The sequence below is a fragment of the Anolis sagrei genome, chromosome 13 (genome assembly GCF_037176765.1).
Source record: "Anolis sagrei isolate rAnoSag1 chromosome 13, rAnoSag1.mat, whole genome shotgun sequence".
Taxonomy (NCBI): Eukaryota; Metazoa; Chordata; class Lepidosauria; order Squamata; family Dactyloidae; genus Anolis; species Anolis sagrei.
Window position 1 is genome coordinate 10196443 of NC_090033.1, and position 21752 is coordinate 10218194.

At 41.4% G+C, this 21752-nt stretch overlaps 1 protein-coding gene across 5 annotated transcripts in view; it reads right to left on the reverse strand.

The window, feature by feature from the left end:
- Window positions 1-21505, reverse strand: part of C13H1orf167 (chromosome 13 C1orf167 homolog) — a 29736-nt gene extending 8231 nt beyond the window's left edge. Inside the window, exons 1-15 of one of the 5 annotated variants that reach the window (XM_060758759.2) lie at window positions 21370-21505; window positions 21214-21285; window positions 15642-18364; window positions 15352-15395; window positions 13210-13411; window positions 11561-11730; window positions 11375-11472; window positions 11027-11210; window positions 9185-9405; window positions 7281-7449; window positions 5773-5965; window positions 5543-5685; window positions 5174-5437; window positions 2578-2806; window positions 2361-2469 (exon numbers count right to left, since the gene is read on the reverse strand). In XM_060758759.2, the coding sequence (XP_060614742.2) occupies window positions 2361-2469; window positions 2578-2806; window positions 5174-5437; window positions 5543-5685; window positions 5773-5965; window positions 7281-7449; window positions 9185-9405; window positions 11027-11210; window positions 11375-11472; window positions 11561-11730; window positions 13210-13411; window positions 15352-15395; window positions 15642-18364; window positions 21214-21285; window positions 21370-21439 (4891 nt within the window). In that variant the 5' untranslated portion in view covers window positions 21440-21505. Of the gene's footprint in view, window positions 1-2360; window positions 2470-2577; window positions 2807-5173; window positions 5438-5542; window positions 5686-5772; window positions 5966-7280; window positions 7450-9184; window positions 9406-11026; window positions 11214-11374; window positions 11473-11560; window positions 11731-13209; window positions 13412-15351; window positions 15396-15641; window positions 18365-21213; window positions 21286-21369 lie in introns of all 5 variants that reach the window. The other 4 variants (XM_060758762.2, XM_067472764.1, XM_060758761.2 and 1 more) reach the window with 4 other exon arrangements.
- Between the last annotated feature and the right edge of the window lie 247 nt (window positions 21506-21752).

Sequence of the window (21752 nt, forward strand, 5' to 3'; positions counted from 1 at the left end):
CCTCAGGGTCCCAGATACATCGGGAACATCAAAGACGACGCTTCTGGTTCCCTCCGGTCCTAGCCTTAGTGTTATATGGTTGATATCTTGCCCTTGCATTATAATTTTGCCTCCTATTAGGCTGAAACTTTGTATTAGAATTCTTAAACCCCGAATTATTAACGTATCCAGCAAAATAACTTTTACGGTATGTACTCGCTGGTTGATGCCAGCGTTGCCTCTGCTGGTAACCAGGCTGCCATGGGTATTCATACTTGGCCGCCTGCATAACCTCTCTGGAATGTTTGATCTTTTCATCTGTGGTGGGATCGAATAGGCCTTCCTCAGTCATTGGGAGGTCTTCGGCCAAAGATCGGCTGTCCTCAGATAAAGAGGAGGCTCGAAGCCAAGCATGACGTCGGATAGCGGTAGCCGTGGCCAGCAGTTTACCGGCGGATTCCGCCATATGCTTCCCAATATCCTTTTGAAACTTGGAGAGGGGTATAGCCTCATTTAGGAATGCTCTAGGATATCGTCTTTCCTCTAATGGTAGCTTTTCAACAAACGGTGCTAGCTTTTTCCACAGAAAACTTTGGTAACCACTAAGGTAAGTTACATAATGAGCAATTCTAGTGAATAACCCAGCTGCTATGTGTCTACTCTTCTAGGGATGGCAGGAACGATAGAAGGGGACATATCAGGAATCTTAGTCAACTTCAACAAATATGGCAATGTTGGGAGAATAGCAGACGATGGATTGTCCTGCTCCTCTGATGGAAACATTGGGTCTTCAACTGTTGATGACGTCTTTGGGATCACAATGTCCAGGGCAGTTATCATTCTCCCAATCAATTGCATAAACTTATTATAGTCATCTGATCGACCTGCAGAAAACTCCATGTCCTTTTCATCCTTAGGTATCTCATCCACCTCCTCAGAGGCATCTGAATCAACAGCATTGTCCCCATCCAAATCAACACAACGAGTACGCTGCAACACGTTCACATCCAAGGGCATGTCTCCTCTCACAGGCTGGAGGCGATGATCCGACGCCTTGTCTCTTTTATCTCGCACTGGCTGCTTGTTTGTTTTATGTACTACAGGTGATGGAAGGGTGTCGTCCCCGTAGAATACAATCTCCCCATTGGGAGTCACCTTATAAAACCCCGCTTGTGGAGGGGGGTATTCATGCATCTTTCTTCGACCCCCATAATAAGAGGACCTTGAAGATGCCACCGAAAAGGCTCTTTCCAGTCTTGCACGCCGACGCCTCCTCACTGAGCAGGAGGAATCCGAACACGATGATGCAGAGCCGCTGGAGCTCGATCTATCCCTTCGCGCCGCTCTCATCTTCCTTGCGCGCGAAGGTGCGCGCGACCGGCGCCGAGCCTGCTCACTAGGGGCATTCCCTGCTGCAGCCGACGTCGACGGCTCAGCTGGGCAAGCCCCGCGTTGCTCCTCCTCCCTTTCGCCGGAAAGGGATGGAGGCGGGGCCGGTGCCGAGAGCATCGGCATCGGGGGCGTGGTTTCACTCCTTTGAGTCGTTTCCCGCGCACGCGCGAGGCGTGGCTTCGCCGATGCCGACTCCCCATCCATTTGCAAGGCACGCTCGTGGCGTGGCTGAGCTGGCGGAGGCTCTGGCCTGGCTTCTGCCGCGACTGGAGAGGGCTCCTCTCCCTTCTCCACCAGCTGAGCGAGCCAAGCCGCTCCATCAGAGAGACCGGGCTTCTTCTTCATTGAAACGACCGGCGCTTTCATTTTCTCCACATTTTTAGTCTTCTTGGATTTCTTTAACGTTTTCAAAGGTAAGTTCTGATCTGACTGCGTATGGTCGCCATTATGGCGTTCCTCAGTTGGAGGGAGGAGAGCACGATCATACAACGCTGCCTTTAATTTAATCTCCCTATTCCTCCGTGTCTGAGGAGTAAAAGACTGGCAAATGACGCAGCTCTGAGTCAGATGCCCCTCACCCAGACACGCGATACACAAATCGTGGGCATCATTGTCTGGAAAGTTGGAAGGGCAAGCACTACAACGTTTGAATCCCTTCGTTTGCGACATTTTGAAACAAACTTCCCAGACTCTAGCCTCACTAATGTTCTAATCGAAACCGAGCTGTTAGCGTTTAGCGCGGATGAAGAGAACTGAGGCGGTTAGCCTTCCGCGGCCTATTTATAGCATCATGGGGAGTGTGCGCGGGGCCAACCGCCGTCCTTTTCAAAATTTTAACTGAAGATTTCCGAGCTATGTTGCGCATGCGCAGAAGGTTACCATTAGTGCGCATTCACAGCATAGCCACGCAGGGAAAATTATTATTATTATTATTATTATTATTATTATTATTATGACTTCCTGGAACATGGGAGTCTTATTATACTTACGGCATGGCCAAGTCGGGAACAATTTGGTGAATTTCTGGGGTCCGATGAGGCTGCTCCTTTGGCGGCGGCATTGGCGCAAAGCGGCGGCCCGGGTCCAGTAGTTCCCAGCCTGGAAATAAACACGGAATTGAAACCAACAACACCACAACTTAGGGTGAAGCTCCTGGGTTTGGACTGCATAGCCTTTGGGGTCCCCTCCAATCTATTTGGGTCTCACCTGATTCACGGAGCTCAAGCGCAAGGCCCGATAGCCCCTGGCCGCCCTCCTCCAGCGCCGGAGGGACCGCCGCTTCACTTCGGATTGGATTTCCGCCTCTCGCCTTCGTTGTCCAGCTCTTTGGGATGCCGCTTTCCATTTCCCAAAGCAGGACGACAGGAGGCGGCGACGCTGGGTGCGCTCGAACCAGGCCTGGGCCCTACGCAGTGCAGGGTCACCATCTAAAGGTCTGGACGGGTGGAGAGGAGGCAGGACTGAACCATCCACCCAACCATCCATCTATGTATTCATCCAACCATGTGTCCATCCATTGATCCCTCCATTGATCGCTTCACTGATTGATCTATTCATCCATTCAACCATCCATCAATCTATCAATCCATTCATTCATCTATTTATTCAACTATCTCTCCACCCAACCACCCATCCATTGAGCCATCCATCCACTGATTTGTTCAACTATCTCTCCATCCATTAATTCATCCATCCATCAATTCATATATCTATCCCTTCATTGATTTCATTCATCGATCCATCCACTGATTCATCCACCCAACCATCCATCTATCCAACCAACCATCCACTGATTCATTCAACCAATTCTCCATCCATCTCTTGGTTGACCTATTCATCCATCCAACCATCCATCTATGTATTCATCCAACCATGTGTCCATCCATTGATCCCTCCATCGATTGCTTCATTGATTGATCTATTCATCCATTCAACCATCCATCTACCATCCATCCATCTATCAATCCATTCATTCATCTATTTATTCAACTATCTCTCCACCCAACCACCCATCCATTGACCTATTCATCCACCCAACCATCCATCTATGTATTCATCCAACCATGTGTCTATCCATTGATCGCTTCATTGATTGATCTTTTCATTCATTCAACCATCCATCTACCATCCATCCATCTATCAATCCATTCATTCATCTATTTATTCAACTATCTCTCCACCCAACCACCCATCCATTGACCTATTCATCCACCCAACCATCCATCTATGTATTCATCCAACCATGTGTCTATCCATTGATCGCTTCATTGATTGATCTTTTCATTCATTCAACCATCCATCTACCATCCATCCATCTATCAATCCATTCATTCATCTATTTATTCAACTATCTCTCCACCCAACCACCCATCCATTGACCTATTCATCCACCCAACCATCCATCTATGTATTCATCCAACCATGTGTCTATCCATTGATCGCTTCATTGATTGATCTTTTCATTCATTCAACCATCCATCTACCATCCATCCATCTATCAATCCATTCATTCATCTATTTATTCAACTATCTCTCCACCCAACCACCCATCCATTGACCTATTCATCCACCCAACCATCCATCTATGTATTCATCCAACCATGTGTCCATTTATTTATTTATTTACTTTGCTTATATACCGCTGTATCTCAAGCCCGAAGGCGACTCACAGTGGTTCACAAACAGTAAAAACAGTAGAAACAGCAGTGGTTCCATACAACTTGACTTAACACATTATCCATAAATTACCAATAAGCAATTACAATGCACAGTTATTACAAAAAACAACCGTACCCAATCTTCTCATCATCCAAGCGTAGTCCATCCATTGATCTGCTTCATTGATTGATCTATTCATCCATTCAACCACCCATCTACCATCCATCCATTCATCAATCCATTCATTCATCTATTTATTCAACCATCTCTCCACCCAACCACCCATCCATTGACCTATCCATCCACCCAACCATCCATCCATTGAGCCATCCATCCATCCACTGATTAATTCAACTGTCTCTCCATCCATTGATCCTCCATTAATTCATCCACCCATCAATTCATATATCTAACTATTCATCCATCCAACCATCTATCTATTCATCCATTTATCCAATGATCCATCCCTCCGCCTATCAATACATTCATCCATCCACTGATTAATTCACCTATCTCTCCACCCATCAATCCATTGATCCATCCATTGATTCATCTATCAATCTATTCATCCATTCAACCATCCATCTATCAATCAATCCATTGATCCATCCATCCACTAATTTGTTCGACCATCCATTCATCCATCCAACCAACCATCAATTCATATAACTGTCTAGTCAGCCATCCACTGATCCATCCAACTACTGATTCATTCAACCATCTCCCTATCCATCTATCCATCCATTCCTCCATTTATTCATCCATTCAACCACCCGTCTACCCATTCATCTGTCTGTTGATCCATCTATCTATCCATTTATTCATCCCTCAATTGATTCATCCATCCATCAATTCATCTGTTTATCCATCCAACTAACCATCTATCAATTGAGCCTTTCACTGAACCATCAATTCATCCATCCATCCCTCCATTAATCCAGTCAACCAACCAACCACCCATCTATCAATCCATCCATCTATCCATCCATCCATTAATTCATCCATCTGTTCATCCCTCCATCTGTCTGTCTGTCTGTCTATCTATCTATCTATCTATCTATCTATCTATCTATCTATCTAATCTACCTACCTACCTACCTATCCATCCATCTATCTATCCATTGAACCATCCATCCATCCTTACCGGGACAGAAGGAGTTGTCTCCGATGCTGAGAGACCTCCTGGTTCTGATGCGCCGAAGTTGACCAAAGTCCAAAGTATTTTGCTAGGACTTTCCTCTGATCTTGTGGCCCCTGGAGAGGTTCTGCCCGTGGCAAATTCGCATTCGGGTCTCTAGCATTGACCTCTGTTGCATTGTCTCTGCGTCTCGCCTGCCTCAAATTGGCCAAGATGGCTTTCCCCTCGCTACCTGGGTTGAGGAACCTCAACGTTTGGAAGTGATTCTCCCTGTGGGACGAATCGAAAGGGACCATCATCATCATCACCATCATCTCTCAATGTCACTTGATTGCCTTTGAAGCTGAGAGAGTGTCACTTGCGAAATGGACTCACCGCCGAGTAGAAGTTGCCCTGCATTCGAGGGCGGCATTGATGATATCTTCCAAAGATGGAGAATCATCGTGGAAGAGCCCGGAATCTTCCATCGCGGCCCAGGAAGAGATGCTTGCCCGGCTGCTGCTTTCCTGGCTGCTCCCCTACATCGGAAGGAGGAAGAGACGCCCATAAAGCCATGACAAAGGTGCAATGGACGGCTACCTCTCGGACCTAGGTGTGAAACTCACCTTTCCCAACCAAGGGAGTGGAGCAGCCCCTCCGCTGTGGAAGCCGGAGGATAGCGACACCTCCGAAAGGTCAGGCGAGGTCAGGGGTCGGTCCCCGGAGTCCAGTCCCACCCCGTTCGGAGAGAGGGCCTTCCAGCGCCAGCGCTCCCAACAGCCCCGCAGGTGGCGCCGCTCCACGTCTCGGCCAAACCACCTGGAAGCAGGTGAAAGAGAGTCAGGACACCGCCCTCAATGCCTAGGTCTCCGCTTTAGGGTTAACAGACACACAAACAGGGGTATAGACAGACAGAAAGACAAAGGGACTGCCAGGTAGATATTGAAATGGATAGACAGACAGACAGACAGATAGATGGATAGATAGATAAGATAGATATACAGATAGATGGACAGATGGATAGATAAACAGACAGAGGTATAGACATACAGAAAGACAAATGGACTGACAGATATTGAAAAGGATAGATAGATAAGAGATGGACGGATGGACAGACAGACAGATGGATAGATAGATGGAAAGATGGATGGATGAATGGATAGATAGATAGATAGATAGATAGATAGATAGATGGATGGATGGATGGATGGATGGATGGATGGATAGACAGACAGAAGTATAGACAGACAGAAAGACAAATTGATTGACAGGTAGATATTGAAATAAATAGATAGATAAATAGATAGATAGATGAGTGGATGAATGGATAGGTAGGTAGGTAGATAGATAGATGGATGGATGGATGGATGGATGGATGGAAAGATAGATGGAAAGATAGATGGATGGATGGATGGATGGACGGCCGGCGGACAGACAGACAGATAGATAGACAGAAGTATAGACAGACAGAAAGACAAATTGATTGACAGGTAGATACTGAAATTGATAGAGAGAGAGAGAGAGAGAGAGAGATGGAAAGATAGATTGATGGGTGGATGGGTGGATGGATGGATGATGGATGGATGGATAGATAGATAGACAGACAGTTAGACAGAAGTATAGACAGACAGATTTACAAATTGATTGACAGGTAGATATTGAAATGGATAGATAGATAGATAGATAGATAGATAGATAGATAGAAGAACAAATGGACAGAAAGGTAGATACAGACAGACAGATACATGAATAGATAGACAGGTATGGACAGACAGAAAGACAAATGGACAGACAGGTAGATATTGAAAAGGATAGATAGATAGATAGATAGATAGATAGATAGATAGATAGATAGACAAATGGACAGACAGATATAGAAAAGTAGAAATAGATAGATAGATAGATAGATTAGATTAGATAAGCACAGACAGACAGAGGTAGAAATAGACAGAAAGACAGGTAAATATAGAAAAGTAGAGGTCTACAGATAGATAGATAGATAGATAGATAGATAGATAGATAGAAGGTAGAGATTGATAGAAAACAAATAGACAGAGATAGGAAGGGATGGATGGATGGATGTTTGGTGCTCTTTGACAGAGAAGGCCAAGTGGTCAAGCGGTCAAGCCCTTACACGGCCAATTGGGCTTCTTGCTGCCTGGTCCTCCAGGTCTGAAAGGCCGCCTGTAAGGCCAAAGCGTGGAGAAGGCTGTCCAGAGTGTCCCCTCCGTTCCTTTGGGACCATCTTGTGGTGGCCAAACAGGGCTGGACAATGTAAGAGCCAGGACCAAAGGCGAACCGGGCTGGAAGAGAAAGAGAAAGTCCATACGAGCCAAAGCTTGCCCTGTTCACAAGACCTTAACAGGCCTCTTTGAGCTCACCCAGGTTACGAACAAGATTGGTTCTGCAGGTTTGACAAGAGATCCAAAGTACAACATTAGTGGCTACCAAAGCGCTATCTCTGCATTCCTGCAGTCTGCCACACTTTTGGATTGTAAAAAGGTCTCTTATGTAGCATATTTCTTGCTGCCAGTGGCAGGTTTGTTCTGAAGCGGAATTGTAAGTCGGAACAGGTACATTTTTAAGTAAGGAAAGAGAAAAAAAGGAAAAGAGGAAGAAGGGAGGAGGGAAAAGAAAGAAGGAACGGAACAAGGAAAGGAAGGAAGGAAGGAAGGAAGAAGGAAGGAAGGAAGAAAAAGAAAAGAAAGACAAAAGGAAGGAAGGAAGGAAAAGAGATGGAAGGAAGGAAAGAGAAAAAAGGGATGAGGGGAAAGAAAGAAGGAACGGAACAAGGGAAGGAAGGAAGGAAGGAAGAAAAAGAAAAGAAAGATGGAAAGAAGGAAGGAAGGAAAAGAGATGGAAGTAAGGAAAGAGAAAAAGGAAAAGAGAAAGAAGGGAGGAGGGAAAAGAAAGAAGGAACGGAACAAGGAAAGGAAGGAAGGAAGGAAGGAAGAAAAAGAAAAGAAAGACAAAAGGAAGGAAGGAAGGAAAAGAGATGGAAGGAAGGAAAGAGAAAAAAGGGATGAGGGGAAAGAAAGAAGGAACGGAACAAGGGAAGGAAGGAAGGAAGGAAGGAAGAAAAAGAAAAGAAAGATGGAAGGAAGGAAGGAAGGAAGGAAAAGAGATGGAAGGAAGGAAAGAGAAAAAGGAAAAGAGAAAGAAGGGAGGAGGGAAAAGAAAGAAGGAAGGGAAGAAGGAAAGGAAGGAAGGAAGAAAAAGAAAAGAAAGACGGAAGGAAAAGAGATGGAAGGAAAGAGAAAAAAGAGAAAGAAGGGAGGAGGAAAAAGAATGAAGGAAGGGAACAAGGAAAGGAAGGAAGAAAAAGAAAGATGGAAGGAAAAGAGATGGAAGGAAGGAAAGAGAAAAAGGAAAAGAGAAAGAAGGGAGGAGGAAAAAGAAGGAAGGAAGGGAACAAGGAAAAGAAAAAAGAAATAAAAAGAAAAGAAAGACAGAAGGAAGGAAGGAAAATGGAAGGAAGGAAAGGGAAAAAAGAAAAAGAGAAAGAAGGGAGGAGGGAAAAGAAGGAAACAAGGAAAGGAAGGAAGGAAGAAAAAGAAAAGAAAGACGGAAGGAAGGAAAGAGAAAAAAGGAAAAGAGAAAGAAGGGAGGAGGAAAAAGAAGGGTGGAAGGAAACAAGGAAAGGAAGGATGGAAGAAAAAGAAAAGATGGAAGGAAGGAAAATAAGGAAGGGAAAGAGAGGAAAATAAAGCGAACGAAGGATGTTTGTATATATAAAGTGTACTAGCCGTCCTTTGCCACATGTTGCTGTGGCCCAGTCTGTGTATATGTGTTTTGTGTGTGTTCTATATGTGATCCCCAAATTGTTGTTGTTGTGATTTTTGTTTATTTATGCCCCCCTTTTTCTCTCCACAAGGAGACTCTAGAAAGCATTTGAAAGGCCTACTAGAGATTTCAAAGACTTGAACCCAGATCCTGTTGTTCACTCCTAAATTCTGAGAGATGAAGCATCACCTAGACTTGGTCCTACACCTGATTCCTAGTGTGGACGGATTTCTGCAGAAAGCTGTGCTTCCTCACCGTAAGACCTCCTCTGCTTCAGGGCGAGGAGTTCGAGTAGCGCTCCCCGGCTCTTCTCCTTGACCTCCACCATTCGGTTCCATTGCCGGAAACAGAGATGCAGAGAGCGCAACCGGAGAAGCTCCAGGCCCTGATGGCTCAACGCCTCTCGCCTCGCAAAGCCTTTCCAAGCTTCGAAGCACCTTGGGATGGAGGAGACAAAGAAAGGGAGGCCATCACACCTTGGGGGGAAAAAGAAATGGATAATTATTCTATTTATTTACTAGCTGTCCCCTGCCAGGCGTTGCTGTGGCCCAGTCTGTTGATCTGGAAAATAAAGTAATGAGAAAGTGTTGGTTTCTTATATATATAATGTCTTGATGCTTGTGGGTAAACAGTATTTCTTGCTGTTTCTTTGTCAGTGTTGATGTGCAGAGTGTCTGGTTTGCCTACTCTGGAACACGCAACACATAATTGTCCTTCTTTAGGGGTCCCTTTCAAATCTATGATACTATATCTGTGTGTATGTGAATAATATCTATCTATCTATCTCTATGGCTGGATGGCTCTTTGTCGGGAGGGCTTTGATTATGTTTTCTTGCCCTCATGAAGGGAGTTGGATTGAATGGCCTTAAGTATTTTCTGTTGGTCAAGGGAGTTCTGTGTGGGAAGTTTGCCCCGATTCTGTCGTTGGTGGAGTTCAGAATGCTCTTTGATTGTAGGTGAACTATAAATCCCAGTAACTACAACTCCTAAATGTCAAGGTCTATTCCCCCAAACTCCATCTGTGTTCATATTTGGGCGTGTTGAGTATTCGTGCCAAGTTTGGTCTAGATCCATCATTGTTTGAGTCCACAGTGCTCTCTGTATGTAGGGGAACTACAACTCCCAAATTCAAGATCAATGCCCACCAAACCCTTCCAGTATTTTCTGTTGATCAGGGGAGTTCTGTGTGCCAAGTTTGGTTCAATTCCATCGTTGATGGAGTTCAGAATGCTCTTTGATTGTAGGTGAACGATAATTTCCAGCAATTACAACTCCCAAATGACAAAATCTTAATTTTTGGAGTGATGGTCACTCCTTGTGTTGTGAGACGTTTTGTTGCCAAATTTGGTGTGATTTCGTTCATTGGTTCTTTTGTTTTTAAGGAACTCATTATGCACAGAACATTTTTATATATATAGATATCCTGCTTCGGGTCCCATCTTGGAAGCCGTTACAGGTAGCCCCGACGTCACAAGCAAGATCGGTTCTGTAGGTTTCTTCTTAAGATTAATTTGTTTGTAAGTCAGAACAGGTACATTTTAAAGCCTAACTCCAGCCATATATTAGGCCTGGGTAACAATGCAAAAATTTGTTTCTAAACTCGTTTCGTTTTTAGGGGGTCCATTGCGTTTCGTTTTTTAAAAGAATTCCGAATTTTTCTTTTAAAAAATTTCGTTATTTACGAAATTTCGTAAATTTCGTATTGATTCGTTAATGGTGGACGCGATTGCGCAATACGCTAAAAAAACCTCCAAATGGGACAGGGGGAACTTCTGAAGCTTCCCTCTCCCTCTGTTGTTGACTGTTGGTGTGATAATTTATTTTTTTTATCACTGATTAAACAAACAACAACTATAAAACTTGCACCAGACATACGGAAATAATAACGATTTCGAAACGATTTTGAACCAATTACGAAACAATTACGAAATAAATTGAAAAATTCGTTTCGATTTTTAGTTGCTCCTGCATGGCTCAATATCGGATCGTAAGCTAATTTAAATACGAATCAATAACGAATTACGAAATTAACGAACGAAACCGCCCAGCCCTAGTTCATATCTCTGGGATAGCCCGTAGCAATGATGCTTTGCTCACCGGCTGATCAGTCCTCTCTGGATCCTGGCTGAAAGCAGACGGGTCTCTTGGCTTTCCCCGAAACGGGACCGCCACGCCTGGAAGGCCTCCGCCAGCTTCTTCTTCTCCAGAAAAGTCCGCGCCTCTCGAACCTGGGCCTCTTCCTTTTCGAGGCGGTCCTTCTGAAGGCGCCACAATCTGAAAGCTGCTGAGGAAGAAGCGGGGAAAGAGGTGGTTATGGACCAGGCTCGGCTCTTGTTGCAGCCCCGACGGGGCAGAGGATATCGAGCGATCTGGGGAACTACAATTCCCATGGACCCTGGTTTCTGCTCGCCCTGATAAACCCCACTGCACCAAACGAGGGCCTACCAGCCAACCGCCTCATGTCCCGCAATGCTTCGATTTTCCGGCACAAGTTGTCTGTTTCCGGCACGTGACGGAGCTGCATCCATAGGCTTCCTTCCGCCCTGAAAAGGAGAACAACAAGCAAGAAATGTGGACGACCTTTTAAGACTAATTGGGTTGTGCGTTCTCCTTGTCCTTCAGCTGACAAACCTGCTGTAACGAGCCGCTTCGTCCCGGTGCTCCGGAGATAACTGGGAGAGGAAGGGATGCCGTTCGATTGGTTCTCTTTCCTGAAGTGACCTCTGACTTTGGCCACGCTTGGACGTCCCCACCTGGCGCTCTTTGGCCGCAGCATCCTGCCACTGGCAGCAAGAAATATCCTACATAAGAGACCTTTTTACAATCCAAAAGTGTGGCAGACTGCAGGAATACAGAGCTCTGTACACCGGAGAAGATGGACAGATAAATGGATGGATAGATGGATAGAAGGATAGACAGACAGACAGAGGCAGAAATAGACAGACAGAAAGACAAATGGACAGACTGGTAGATATAGAAAAGGATAGATGGATGGATGGATGGATGGACGGACGGATATAGACAGGCAGACAGACAGATAGTTGAATGGACAGATAAATGGATGGCTAGAAGGATGGATAGGTGGATAGATAGATAGGTATAGTAAAGTAGAGATAGATAGATAAATAAATAGATAGATAGATAGATAGATAGATAGATGATAGATAGATAGCCAGCTGAATGGGTGGTTGAATGGATACATAGCTAAATGGTGGATGATTGAATGGATGGATGGATGGATGAGCGCATGAATGGGCAGATGGATGTATAGATAGTGGTTTAAACATTATCAACCTGGGGGTCGGGACCCCTGAGGGGGTCGCGAAGGGGTGTCAGAGGGGTCACCAAAGACCATCAGAAAACACACTATTTTCTGATGGTCATGGGGATTCCATGTAGGAGGTTTGACCCAATTCTATCGTTGGTGGAGTTCAGATGTTCTTTGATTGTAATGAACTATAAATCCCAGCAACTACAACTCCCAAAAGTCAAGGTCTATTTTCCATTGAAAATATTTTCTGTTTGTGCCATTGAGTATTTGTGCCAAGTTTGGTCCAGATCCACCATTGTGTGAGTCCACAGTGCTCTCTGGATATAGGTGAACTACAAATCCCAAACTCAAGGTCAATACCCACCAAACCCTTCCAGTGTTTTCTGTTGGTCATGGGAGTTCTGTATGGCAAATTAGGTTCAAATCAATCGTTGATGGGAGTTCAGAATGCTCTTTGATTATAGGTGAACTATAAATCCCAGCATCTACAACTCCCAAATTACAAAATCAGTCCTCCCCCAACCCCACTAGCATTTACATGTGGGTGTATTGGGTATTTGTGCCCAGTTTGGTCCAGTGAATGAAAATACATCTTGCATATCTGATATTTACATTATGATTTAGAACAGTAGTAAAATGACTGTTATGAAGTAGCAACAAAAGCAACGTTATGGTTGGGGGTCACCACCACATGAGGGACTGTATTAAGGGGTCACGGCATTAGGAAGGGTGAGAACCACTGGTATAGATAGACAGGCAGAAAGACAAATGGACAGGTCGATACAGAAAAGTAGAGATAGACAGACAGATAAATGGATTGATAGACAGATGGATAGATAGGGATGGAGAAGATGGTGTATCGGCCAAATGGCAGATCTGCAGGTTCTGTCCCACGTTCAGTTGTCTTCTCCAGGAGCAGGAAGAAGGGATGGTAACCTATGCATGGAGAATGAATGAATTCTGAACGAGTGTTAAAGAGTATTTGTGGCTCCCCAAGGGGTCTCCTTACCCGGCGGAAGCTGGCGGCCATAATGGCCAAAGCGTGGCTCCTCTGCGCGATGTCCGCTTGGACATTCCTCAGCTGGACGGCCCACTGCAAGGCGGCCAAGCCTTTGTGTTTCAAGTGGCGCTCGTACAAAGCCTGGGCGGCGGCGGCCTTCTTCTCGAAAGCGTGGTCATGCCAAGCCAGGAAAGGTTTCCCCAACGGAGGCCTGGGAAGAGGAGAAAACCTCGAACTGTGATCATGTCAGTACGCGGCAGAGGTTAACCAAACAACATCAGGCTTGTATCAAGGCTACTTTACTTGAAACATTAACTTAAACACTTTGACCATTTCAAGGTCCCAGTTCAAAACATAAAGATAGCTCACCGCCGAAGCATATAAAGCCAAGACTTATAACAAGGAGCGTGTGATAAATCTCCAAGGAGCAAGTCTAAAACATAGTCATTAGGGATGTGCAATCCATTAAAAATGGTTCAAAGGTCATTACCAAACTGGAGGGCTTCATTTCTAAAGTGTTTCTAAAGTATACTTAGTAAAAATTTCATTACTATAACGAGATTAACGAAATTTGGACTTAGGGCCATTTGGGGGTGTATATATTACAAATAAGTAAGGTATACTGATTAATTTTGAGAGTAATTCCAATTATGCACCCCTCTTGGTCTCTAAAGACCAGTACTGTTTGTAATTTTGGGTTTGCATAGATAACCACTCCTCTTTTTTTTTCAGAGGCTGAGGCATAATATTATTTTCCTAGATTTTTGCACACTATGTGAGCAATGTGTTTTTGTGCAATGTGGGTCTCTTGAAGAGCCACTAAATCGTATTGTCCCTTTGCAATTTGGTTAAATATCTTATTTCGTTTATTAGTGGCGTTGAGTCCATTTACACTGTTTGAAAAGCACTTTATTTCCAAATTAAGGTCCGTAATTGTTTCCTTCTTCATCTTCTTCATTATCTCCTTGCTTGGAATAGCAAGTTGCTGGGAGCAATGTTGGTGTTGGGAGCTGCAGCCTGAGGTTCTCTGTGTTGAAAGACAGACTGAGCCTTGGATTTTAGATTTTAAACATTATTTTAATGATAAAGAAAATCTGATCCTAGTTTCAAAATGTTATTTCCTGTTTAATTGTACAGCCCTTACTTTGAAAGTAGTTGTTTTACTCCCGAAAGTTTGCTTTTGTGGCGGAAACTTTGTTAACGTGGTGGAGACTCAACAAAGCAAAATGTGCGGTTATATAGGATGATGTCCCATGTGCAAAGACAAAGTTTTGAATTCTTTGGCATAGGGCTCCTCCCCTTTCCCAGAGTTCTGTGCTGTTCCCAAAATGCACTGCTCCCTCTTTTCACAGCTCTTAATGCCGAGACTCCATTAATTCCAGGCAGGCAGACTTTTTGGCTTTGCCTTGCTTTGTTTCCTGACTTTCAAACTGACTTTGGGAGCCTTCTGAGATTTACAAAACTAAAACAAAAAAGTATAGAGTCAGTTTCGATCCTAAAGTATTTGTTCTGGGCCACGCAAACGCTTCGGATATGGCTTCCGACTTACAAAACTTCAGATTTTCTTACGATTTCTGACTTTTCTGATTTTTTTGCACATGCCTAGTAGTCATCTTTCCATAGGTCAACTCAGAGAAGCCAAAGTTCAAGGGTAGTCCAAACACAGCAGTCAAGGGTCAGTTGAGGGGTTTGCAGTTCATCAAGGTCCACACACAATGAGGTTCACCAACACAGTCATCCTCTTGGTTCAAGATTCCACAAGGTACAATATTTGCACGAGTTCATGATCCAGATCGGGATACTATAATTCAGCAACCCAGGGGAAACACCACGGTCAAGTATGACAGATACTCATTTTATGCAGCTGATCACTTGCAGGCCTCCACCCTTAATTGCTACCACTTGTAAGTTCTTACCTACAGATTACTCAGACCTTTAGAACTAGGAGGAAGATTAACCCCTTCCATACCTTCTGAAGCATCACCACCATACAGGTCATGATCCTGCCAAGCCTTCTGAAGACTAGTCACCATCAACTCCTGGACATGACAGATCAAAACCACGGTACAGGCAAATCCCCGAGTTACAAACATCCGAATTACAAACGACTCATAGTTAAGACTGTATTTAGAACCTATGTTGCCCTCTCACCTGTTTCTCCTCTTCTCCGTTGATCCATTATCGCTTTCCAGGTCCTACAAGAAGGAGAGAAAGACCATTTCAATCTCATGGCATTCATTGTGCTTCTCGCTGACTTGTGGAACTCACTGGATAAAAAATGGGACCGAATTCGATTAAAGTACATCAGTGGGCATTTGCATAGATGCTCCATCCCTAGTTGAGTAAGTTTACCATAGCTACCAGTCAACTGTGTCTCTCCAAGCTCCAAAATGTGGGCAACTAGACCAATGGGCAACTTGCTCAATACACGGACTGCTCACCTCCTCCCGAGGGACACCTCGCTGAGAATAATCTCTCCTTTCGCCACACGGATGCTCCATCCTCTCTTTCATGCTTTTAACACTGGGCCAACTGCTATCATGAGGAACATGCGAGGAGCCAATGGAACTCCCCGATGCAATGTTAGTAGCCGGAGAACCTTCTCCTTTCTTGGCTCCTGCAAATGCTCTGAGTTTCCAATGGGACGAAAACAAGCTCTGATTGTCCACAAAGTTTGCAGAAAATGAGGTTCCGACGCTCTCTCCTGGTTCACATAGGTTAGAGTCTTGGCCACCAGGAGCTCCAGAAGACTGGACAGTCAAATGTCCTTCTCTGTCCACGTTAGACCTGGAGAGAAGATCCTGTTGACCCATGTCAACATGTTGGGAGGCTTCAGAAGAAGGTTCTTCCAAGCCATATCTTGTCTGGTGGCCATCAGTCTTTGGCCAACTACGGTTGACCAAGAGAAGGTCATGTTGACCCAAGTCAATGCGATGGGATGGTCCAGAAGAAGGGCCTTCCAAGCCATATCTCTTCTGGTGGCTATCGGTCTTCGGCCAACCACTGCTGACTGAGGAAAGGTCCTGTTGACCTAAGTCAACATGATGGTATGCTCCAGAAGAAGGTTCTTCCAAGCCATATCTCTTCTGGTGGCTATCAGTCTTTGGCCAACCACGATTGACCAAGGGAAGGTCCTGTTGACCAAAGTCAATGCGATGGGATGCTTCAGAAGAAGGTTCTTCCAAGCCATATCTCTTCTGGTGGCTATCAGTCTTTGGCCAACCACGATTGACCAAGGGAAGGTCCTGTTGACCTTCAGAAGAAGGTTCTTCCAAGCCATATCTTTTCTGGTGGCTATCAGTCTTTGGCCGACCATGGTCAACCAAGGAAAGGTCTTGTTGACCCATGTCAACATGATGGGATGCTCCAGAAGGAGGTTCCTCTGGATCCAGATTCCACTGACCACCCCAATGAGATCTGAAAAGGTATGAAAAGGAAGCATCTTTGCTTGGAAGCAGTGTTGAGCTTGAGCCAATGTTGCCCTGTATGTTGACTGCTGGCCAGCTGTGTTCTATGGTCTCCATGATAGAGGGGCGACGAAGGGGCTCACTATCTCCAAACTCTCTACCAAAGGAGGCATCCCAATTCTGCTCGGCCATGAGGCGCTCCATAATACTCAGCGGGGTGGTGGTAGAACCCGGGGGACTGACCCACGAGGGCCGAGGCAGAGAGGAGTATTTGGGTTCCGACGGGAATGACCCCAAGGCCCCCATCCCGGCTTCGTCTTGGAGATGTTGGATGGAGTTGCTGAGATCTGAAGACCTTGAGTTGGCCTGGAACGTTGGAGAAGAAGAACGGTTCTCCACTATGTCAGACGTCTTCAAATAGTTTTGGACATGTTGGATGGAATTGCAGAGATCTGAAGACCTCAAAATGTCCTCGAGTGTTGGAGAAGAAGGATGGTTCTCCACCAATTTGGAGGTATTGACATGCTTTTGGAGATGCTGGGTTGAGCTGTCAACGTCTGAAGACTTTAGGATGTCCTGGAACCTTGAAGGAGGACAGGTCTCCACTAAGTCGGATGTCTTCAGAGAGTCTTGTAGACGTTGGATGGAGCTGCTGAGATCTGAAGATCTTAAGTTGGCCTGGAATGATGGAGAAGAAGGATGGTTCTTTACTAAGTTGGATGTCTTTAAATGGTCTGGGGGACGTTGGATGGAGCTGTCAATGTCTGAAGACCTTAGTATGTCCTGGAACCTTGAAGAAGAAGGACAGTTCTCCACCAATTTGGAGATCTTGACATGCTCTTGGAGATGCTGGGTGGAGCTGTCAACATCCGAAGACCTTAAGTTGGATTGGAACCTTGAAGAAGAAGGATGGTTCTCCGCTAAGTTGGAGGTCTTCAGATGCTCTTGGAGATGTTGGACGGAGTTGCTGAGATCTGAAGACCTTAAGTAGGCTTGGAACGTTGGAGAAGAAGGAGGGTTCTCCACTAAATCTGAGGTCTTCAGATGCTCTTGGAGATGTTGGGTGGAATAGCCCAGGTCTGAAGACCTCAAGATATTTTGGGCTGTCGGAGAAGGACGGTTCTCCACCAGTTTGGAGGTCTTGATACGCTCGGTGGAACTGGCAACGTCTGAAGACCTTGGGACAGTCTGGAATGTTGGAGAAGGACGATTCTCTCCCAGACCTGATCTCTTCAGGTGTTCCGAGTGGAGGGTTGTCCCTAGAGAAGACGGATCGGCGCTATTATCCAGACTTGGATAGGAAGGATGGCGATGGAGGGAACTCTGAGATGGTGTCTCCACCCATCTGGAGGAAGAGGAGACACCTCCGTGTGGTCTTTGTTTGGAGAAACGACCTAGAACCCGTCTTGAGGCCTCCTTTTCCTTGCTCCCCATTTCGTCCTCTGAAGGCGGAACATCATGGCTTGGCCGAGACAGTTTCTGTGGATGGTTCCTCTTCCGGTCAACCTCAGGGCTGTCAGCGTCCGCCCCGTTTCCCAGTCCGAACCTCTTCAATTTGGAATTGAGGTTGGTTTGCTTCTCTTGGGAAGGCCAATCCAGAAAAGAGAGGTTGGTCTGGACCAGGTTGTGGTCAACCGTTCCGCTTCTTAGAGGCAACCCCAATATGGTCGCTTCCACGGGTTTCCTTGGGCCATTTAGACGGTGGGACAATCCGGAAGATGGAGGAACGTTGAGGTTCTTCTGGACGTTCCTTTGCTCTGCAGAGAAGCAAAACACAACCCAATGCTACTATGAGTAGGAGGCGCACACACACATACACACATATATATACGCATACGAATACACACAAATATACATATAAATACACACATTTGTACACAGATATATATGTTCCAATACACACATATTAAATATACACACATACAAATACACACATATATACATATAAGTACACACATTTGTACACAGATATATATGTACCAATACACACATTAAATATACACACATACAACTACACACATATATACATATAAGTACACACATTTGTACACAGATATATATGTACCAATACACACATATTAAATATACACACATACGAATACACACATATATACATATAAGTACACACATTTGTACACAGATATATATGTACCAATACACACATATTAAATATACACACATACAAATACACACATATATACATATAAGTACACACATTTGTACACAGATATATATGTACCAATACACACATATACACACACATATTTACAAATACGCATATATTATATGCACACACATACAAATACACACATATATACATATAAGTACAATACACACATATACACACACATATATACAAATGCGCATATATTATATACACACACATACAAATACACACATATATACATATAATACACACATATACACACACATATATACAAATGCGCATATATTATATACACACACATACAAATGCACGCATATATACATATAAGTACACACATTTGTACACAGATATATATGTACCAATACACACACATATATACAAATGCACACACACACATATATATACACACAAATACAAATATACACATACATACACACATTAGTATTGCTCTATATTATTATACAAGAATACAATCTATACATACAAATACACACATACACACACACATATATACATACATATACAGACACATGTACACAAATACACAATAATTATTCTATATTATTATATTATCATTATATATTATATTATATTATAATATAAAGTATGACATAGTAATGCAATGTAATAATATCTCAGTAATGTAATACAATATATCATAATATTATGCAATGTAGTAATATAGCAATGTAATATGATATAATAATATAATATATCAATATATTAATTTATTATTATTCTATATTATTCTAATTATATATTAACATATTTCAAATATGTTATTATAGATATATTATTATATCTATTATATTTATTATTATATTTATTATAATAATATATTACAATATATTACTGTATTATAATATATAGTAATAACATATAATATTATATTATAATTATATATAATAGAATAATATATATTGTAATTACATATTAAAATATAATATAGTAATAATATAGAATTATAATATTATATTATAGAATAATATATATTATAATTATATATTATAATATAATGTAGTAATAATAGAGAATGATAATGTTTTATTATAATTATATATTATAGAATAATATATAATGTAATTATATATTAGAATATAATATAGTAATAATAGAGAATTTTATTATATTATAATTATATATTATAGAATAATATATATTGTAATTATATATTAGAATATAATATAGTAATAATATAGAATTATAATATTATATTATAATTATATATTAGAGAATAATATATATTAAAATATAATATAGTAATATATAATTATATATTATTATATATTAGAATATAATATAGTAATAATAGAGAATGATAATGTTATAATTATTTATTATAGAACAATATATATTGTAATTATATATTATAATATAATATAGTAATAATATAGAATTATAATATATTATAATTATATATTATAGAATAACATATATTAGAATATAATATAGTAATAATATAGAAATATAATATTATATTATCATTATATATTAGAGAATAATATATATTATAATATGATATAGTAATAATAGAGAATTATAATATATTATAGAATAATATATATTATAATTATATATTACAATATAAAATAGTAATAATAGAGAATGATAATGTTATGTTATAATAATTTATTATAGAACAATATATATTGTAATTATATATTATAATATAATATAGTAATAATATAGAATTATAATATTATATTATCATTATATATTAGAGAATAATATATATTAGAATATAGTAATAATATAGAATTATAGTATTATATTATAATTATATATTATAGAATAACATATATTAGAATATAATATAGTAATAACATAGAAATATAATATTATATTATCATTATATATTAGAGAATAATATATATTATAATATAATATAGTAATAATATAGAATTATAGTATTATATTATAATTATATATTATAGAATAATGTATATTAGAATATAATATAGTAATGTTATAGAAATATATTATATCATCATTATATATTAGAGAATATATATTATAATATAATATAGTAATGATATAGAAATATAATATTATATTATCATTATATATTAGAGAATATATATTATAATATAATATAGTAATAATATAGAATTATAATATATTATAGAATAATATATATTATAATTATATATTACAATGTAGCAATAATAGAGAATTATAATATATTATAATTATATATTATAGAATAATACCTATTGTAATTATATATTATCATATAGTAATAATATAGAATTATAATATTATATTATAGAATAATATATATTGTAATTATATATTATAGTATAGTAATGTATAACCTAATACACTATCAACACGAACACAGACACAGAGAAGTGGGTCCTCGTGGGGCCCGTACCTAGCACCGGCTCCCACGTTTTTCCCGCTCTAGAACCGCCCCAGGGCCGCTCTGCTCGTACTCACTCCGGAACATCGTCCCCGTTGTTGTCGTTGTTGCACGACCGCAGCCTCGCTTGTTGTGTTGCCTTCTTTTCCCTAATGCCATAAACCCCAGGCTTAAGCCGCTTAGATTCGTTAGATTCGGTCACGGCAAACGAGGCTCATTAACCCTTGGCTTACCCGCGGGAGGGATGTTCTCCTTCGCCACCCGGACTTCGCGTTCCGTCGTTTTCCTCGGAGTCGTAAGCATTGCAAGATCCTTCACCTTCCCTGCAACAGCTTTTGATCATAGCGACATTTAATTTCTATTGCAATAATAATAATAATAATAATAATAATAATAATTATGGAAATGGCCCAAACTTGTTGCTGCGTGAATATTGCAATAAATACAATAAATAAATAATAAACATAATAATAATAAATATATAAGAATAATATATTTTATTGCAATAAATATAATAAATAAATAATAAACATAATAATAATAAATATATAATTTTATTGCAATCAACATAATAAATAAATAATAAACATAATAATAATAAATATATTTTATTGCA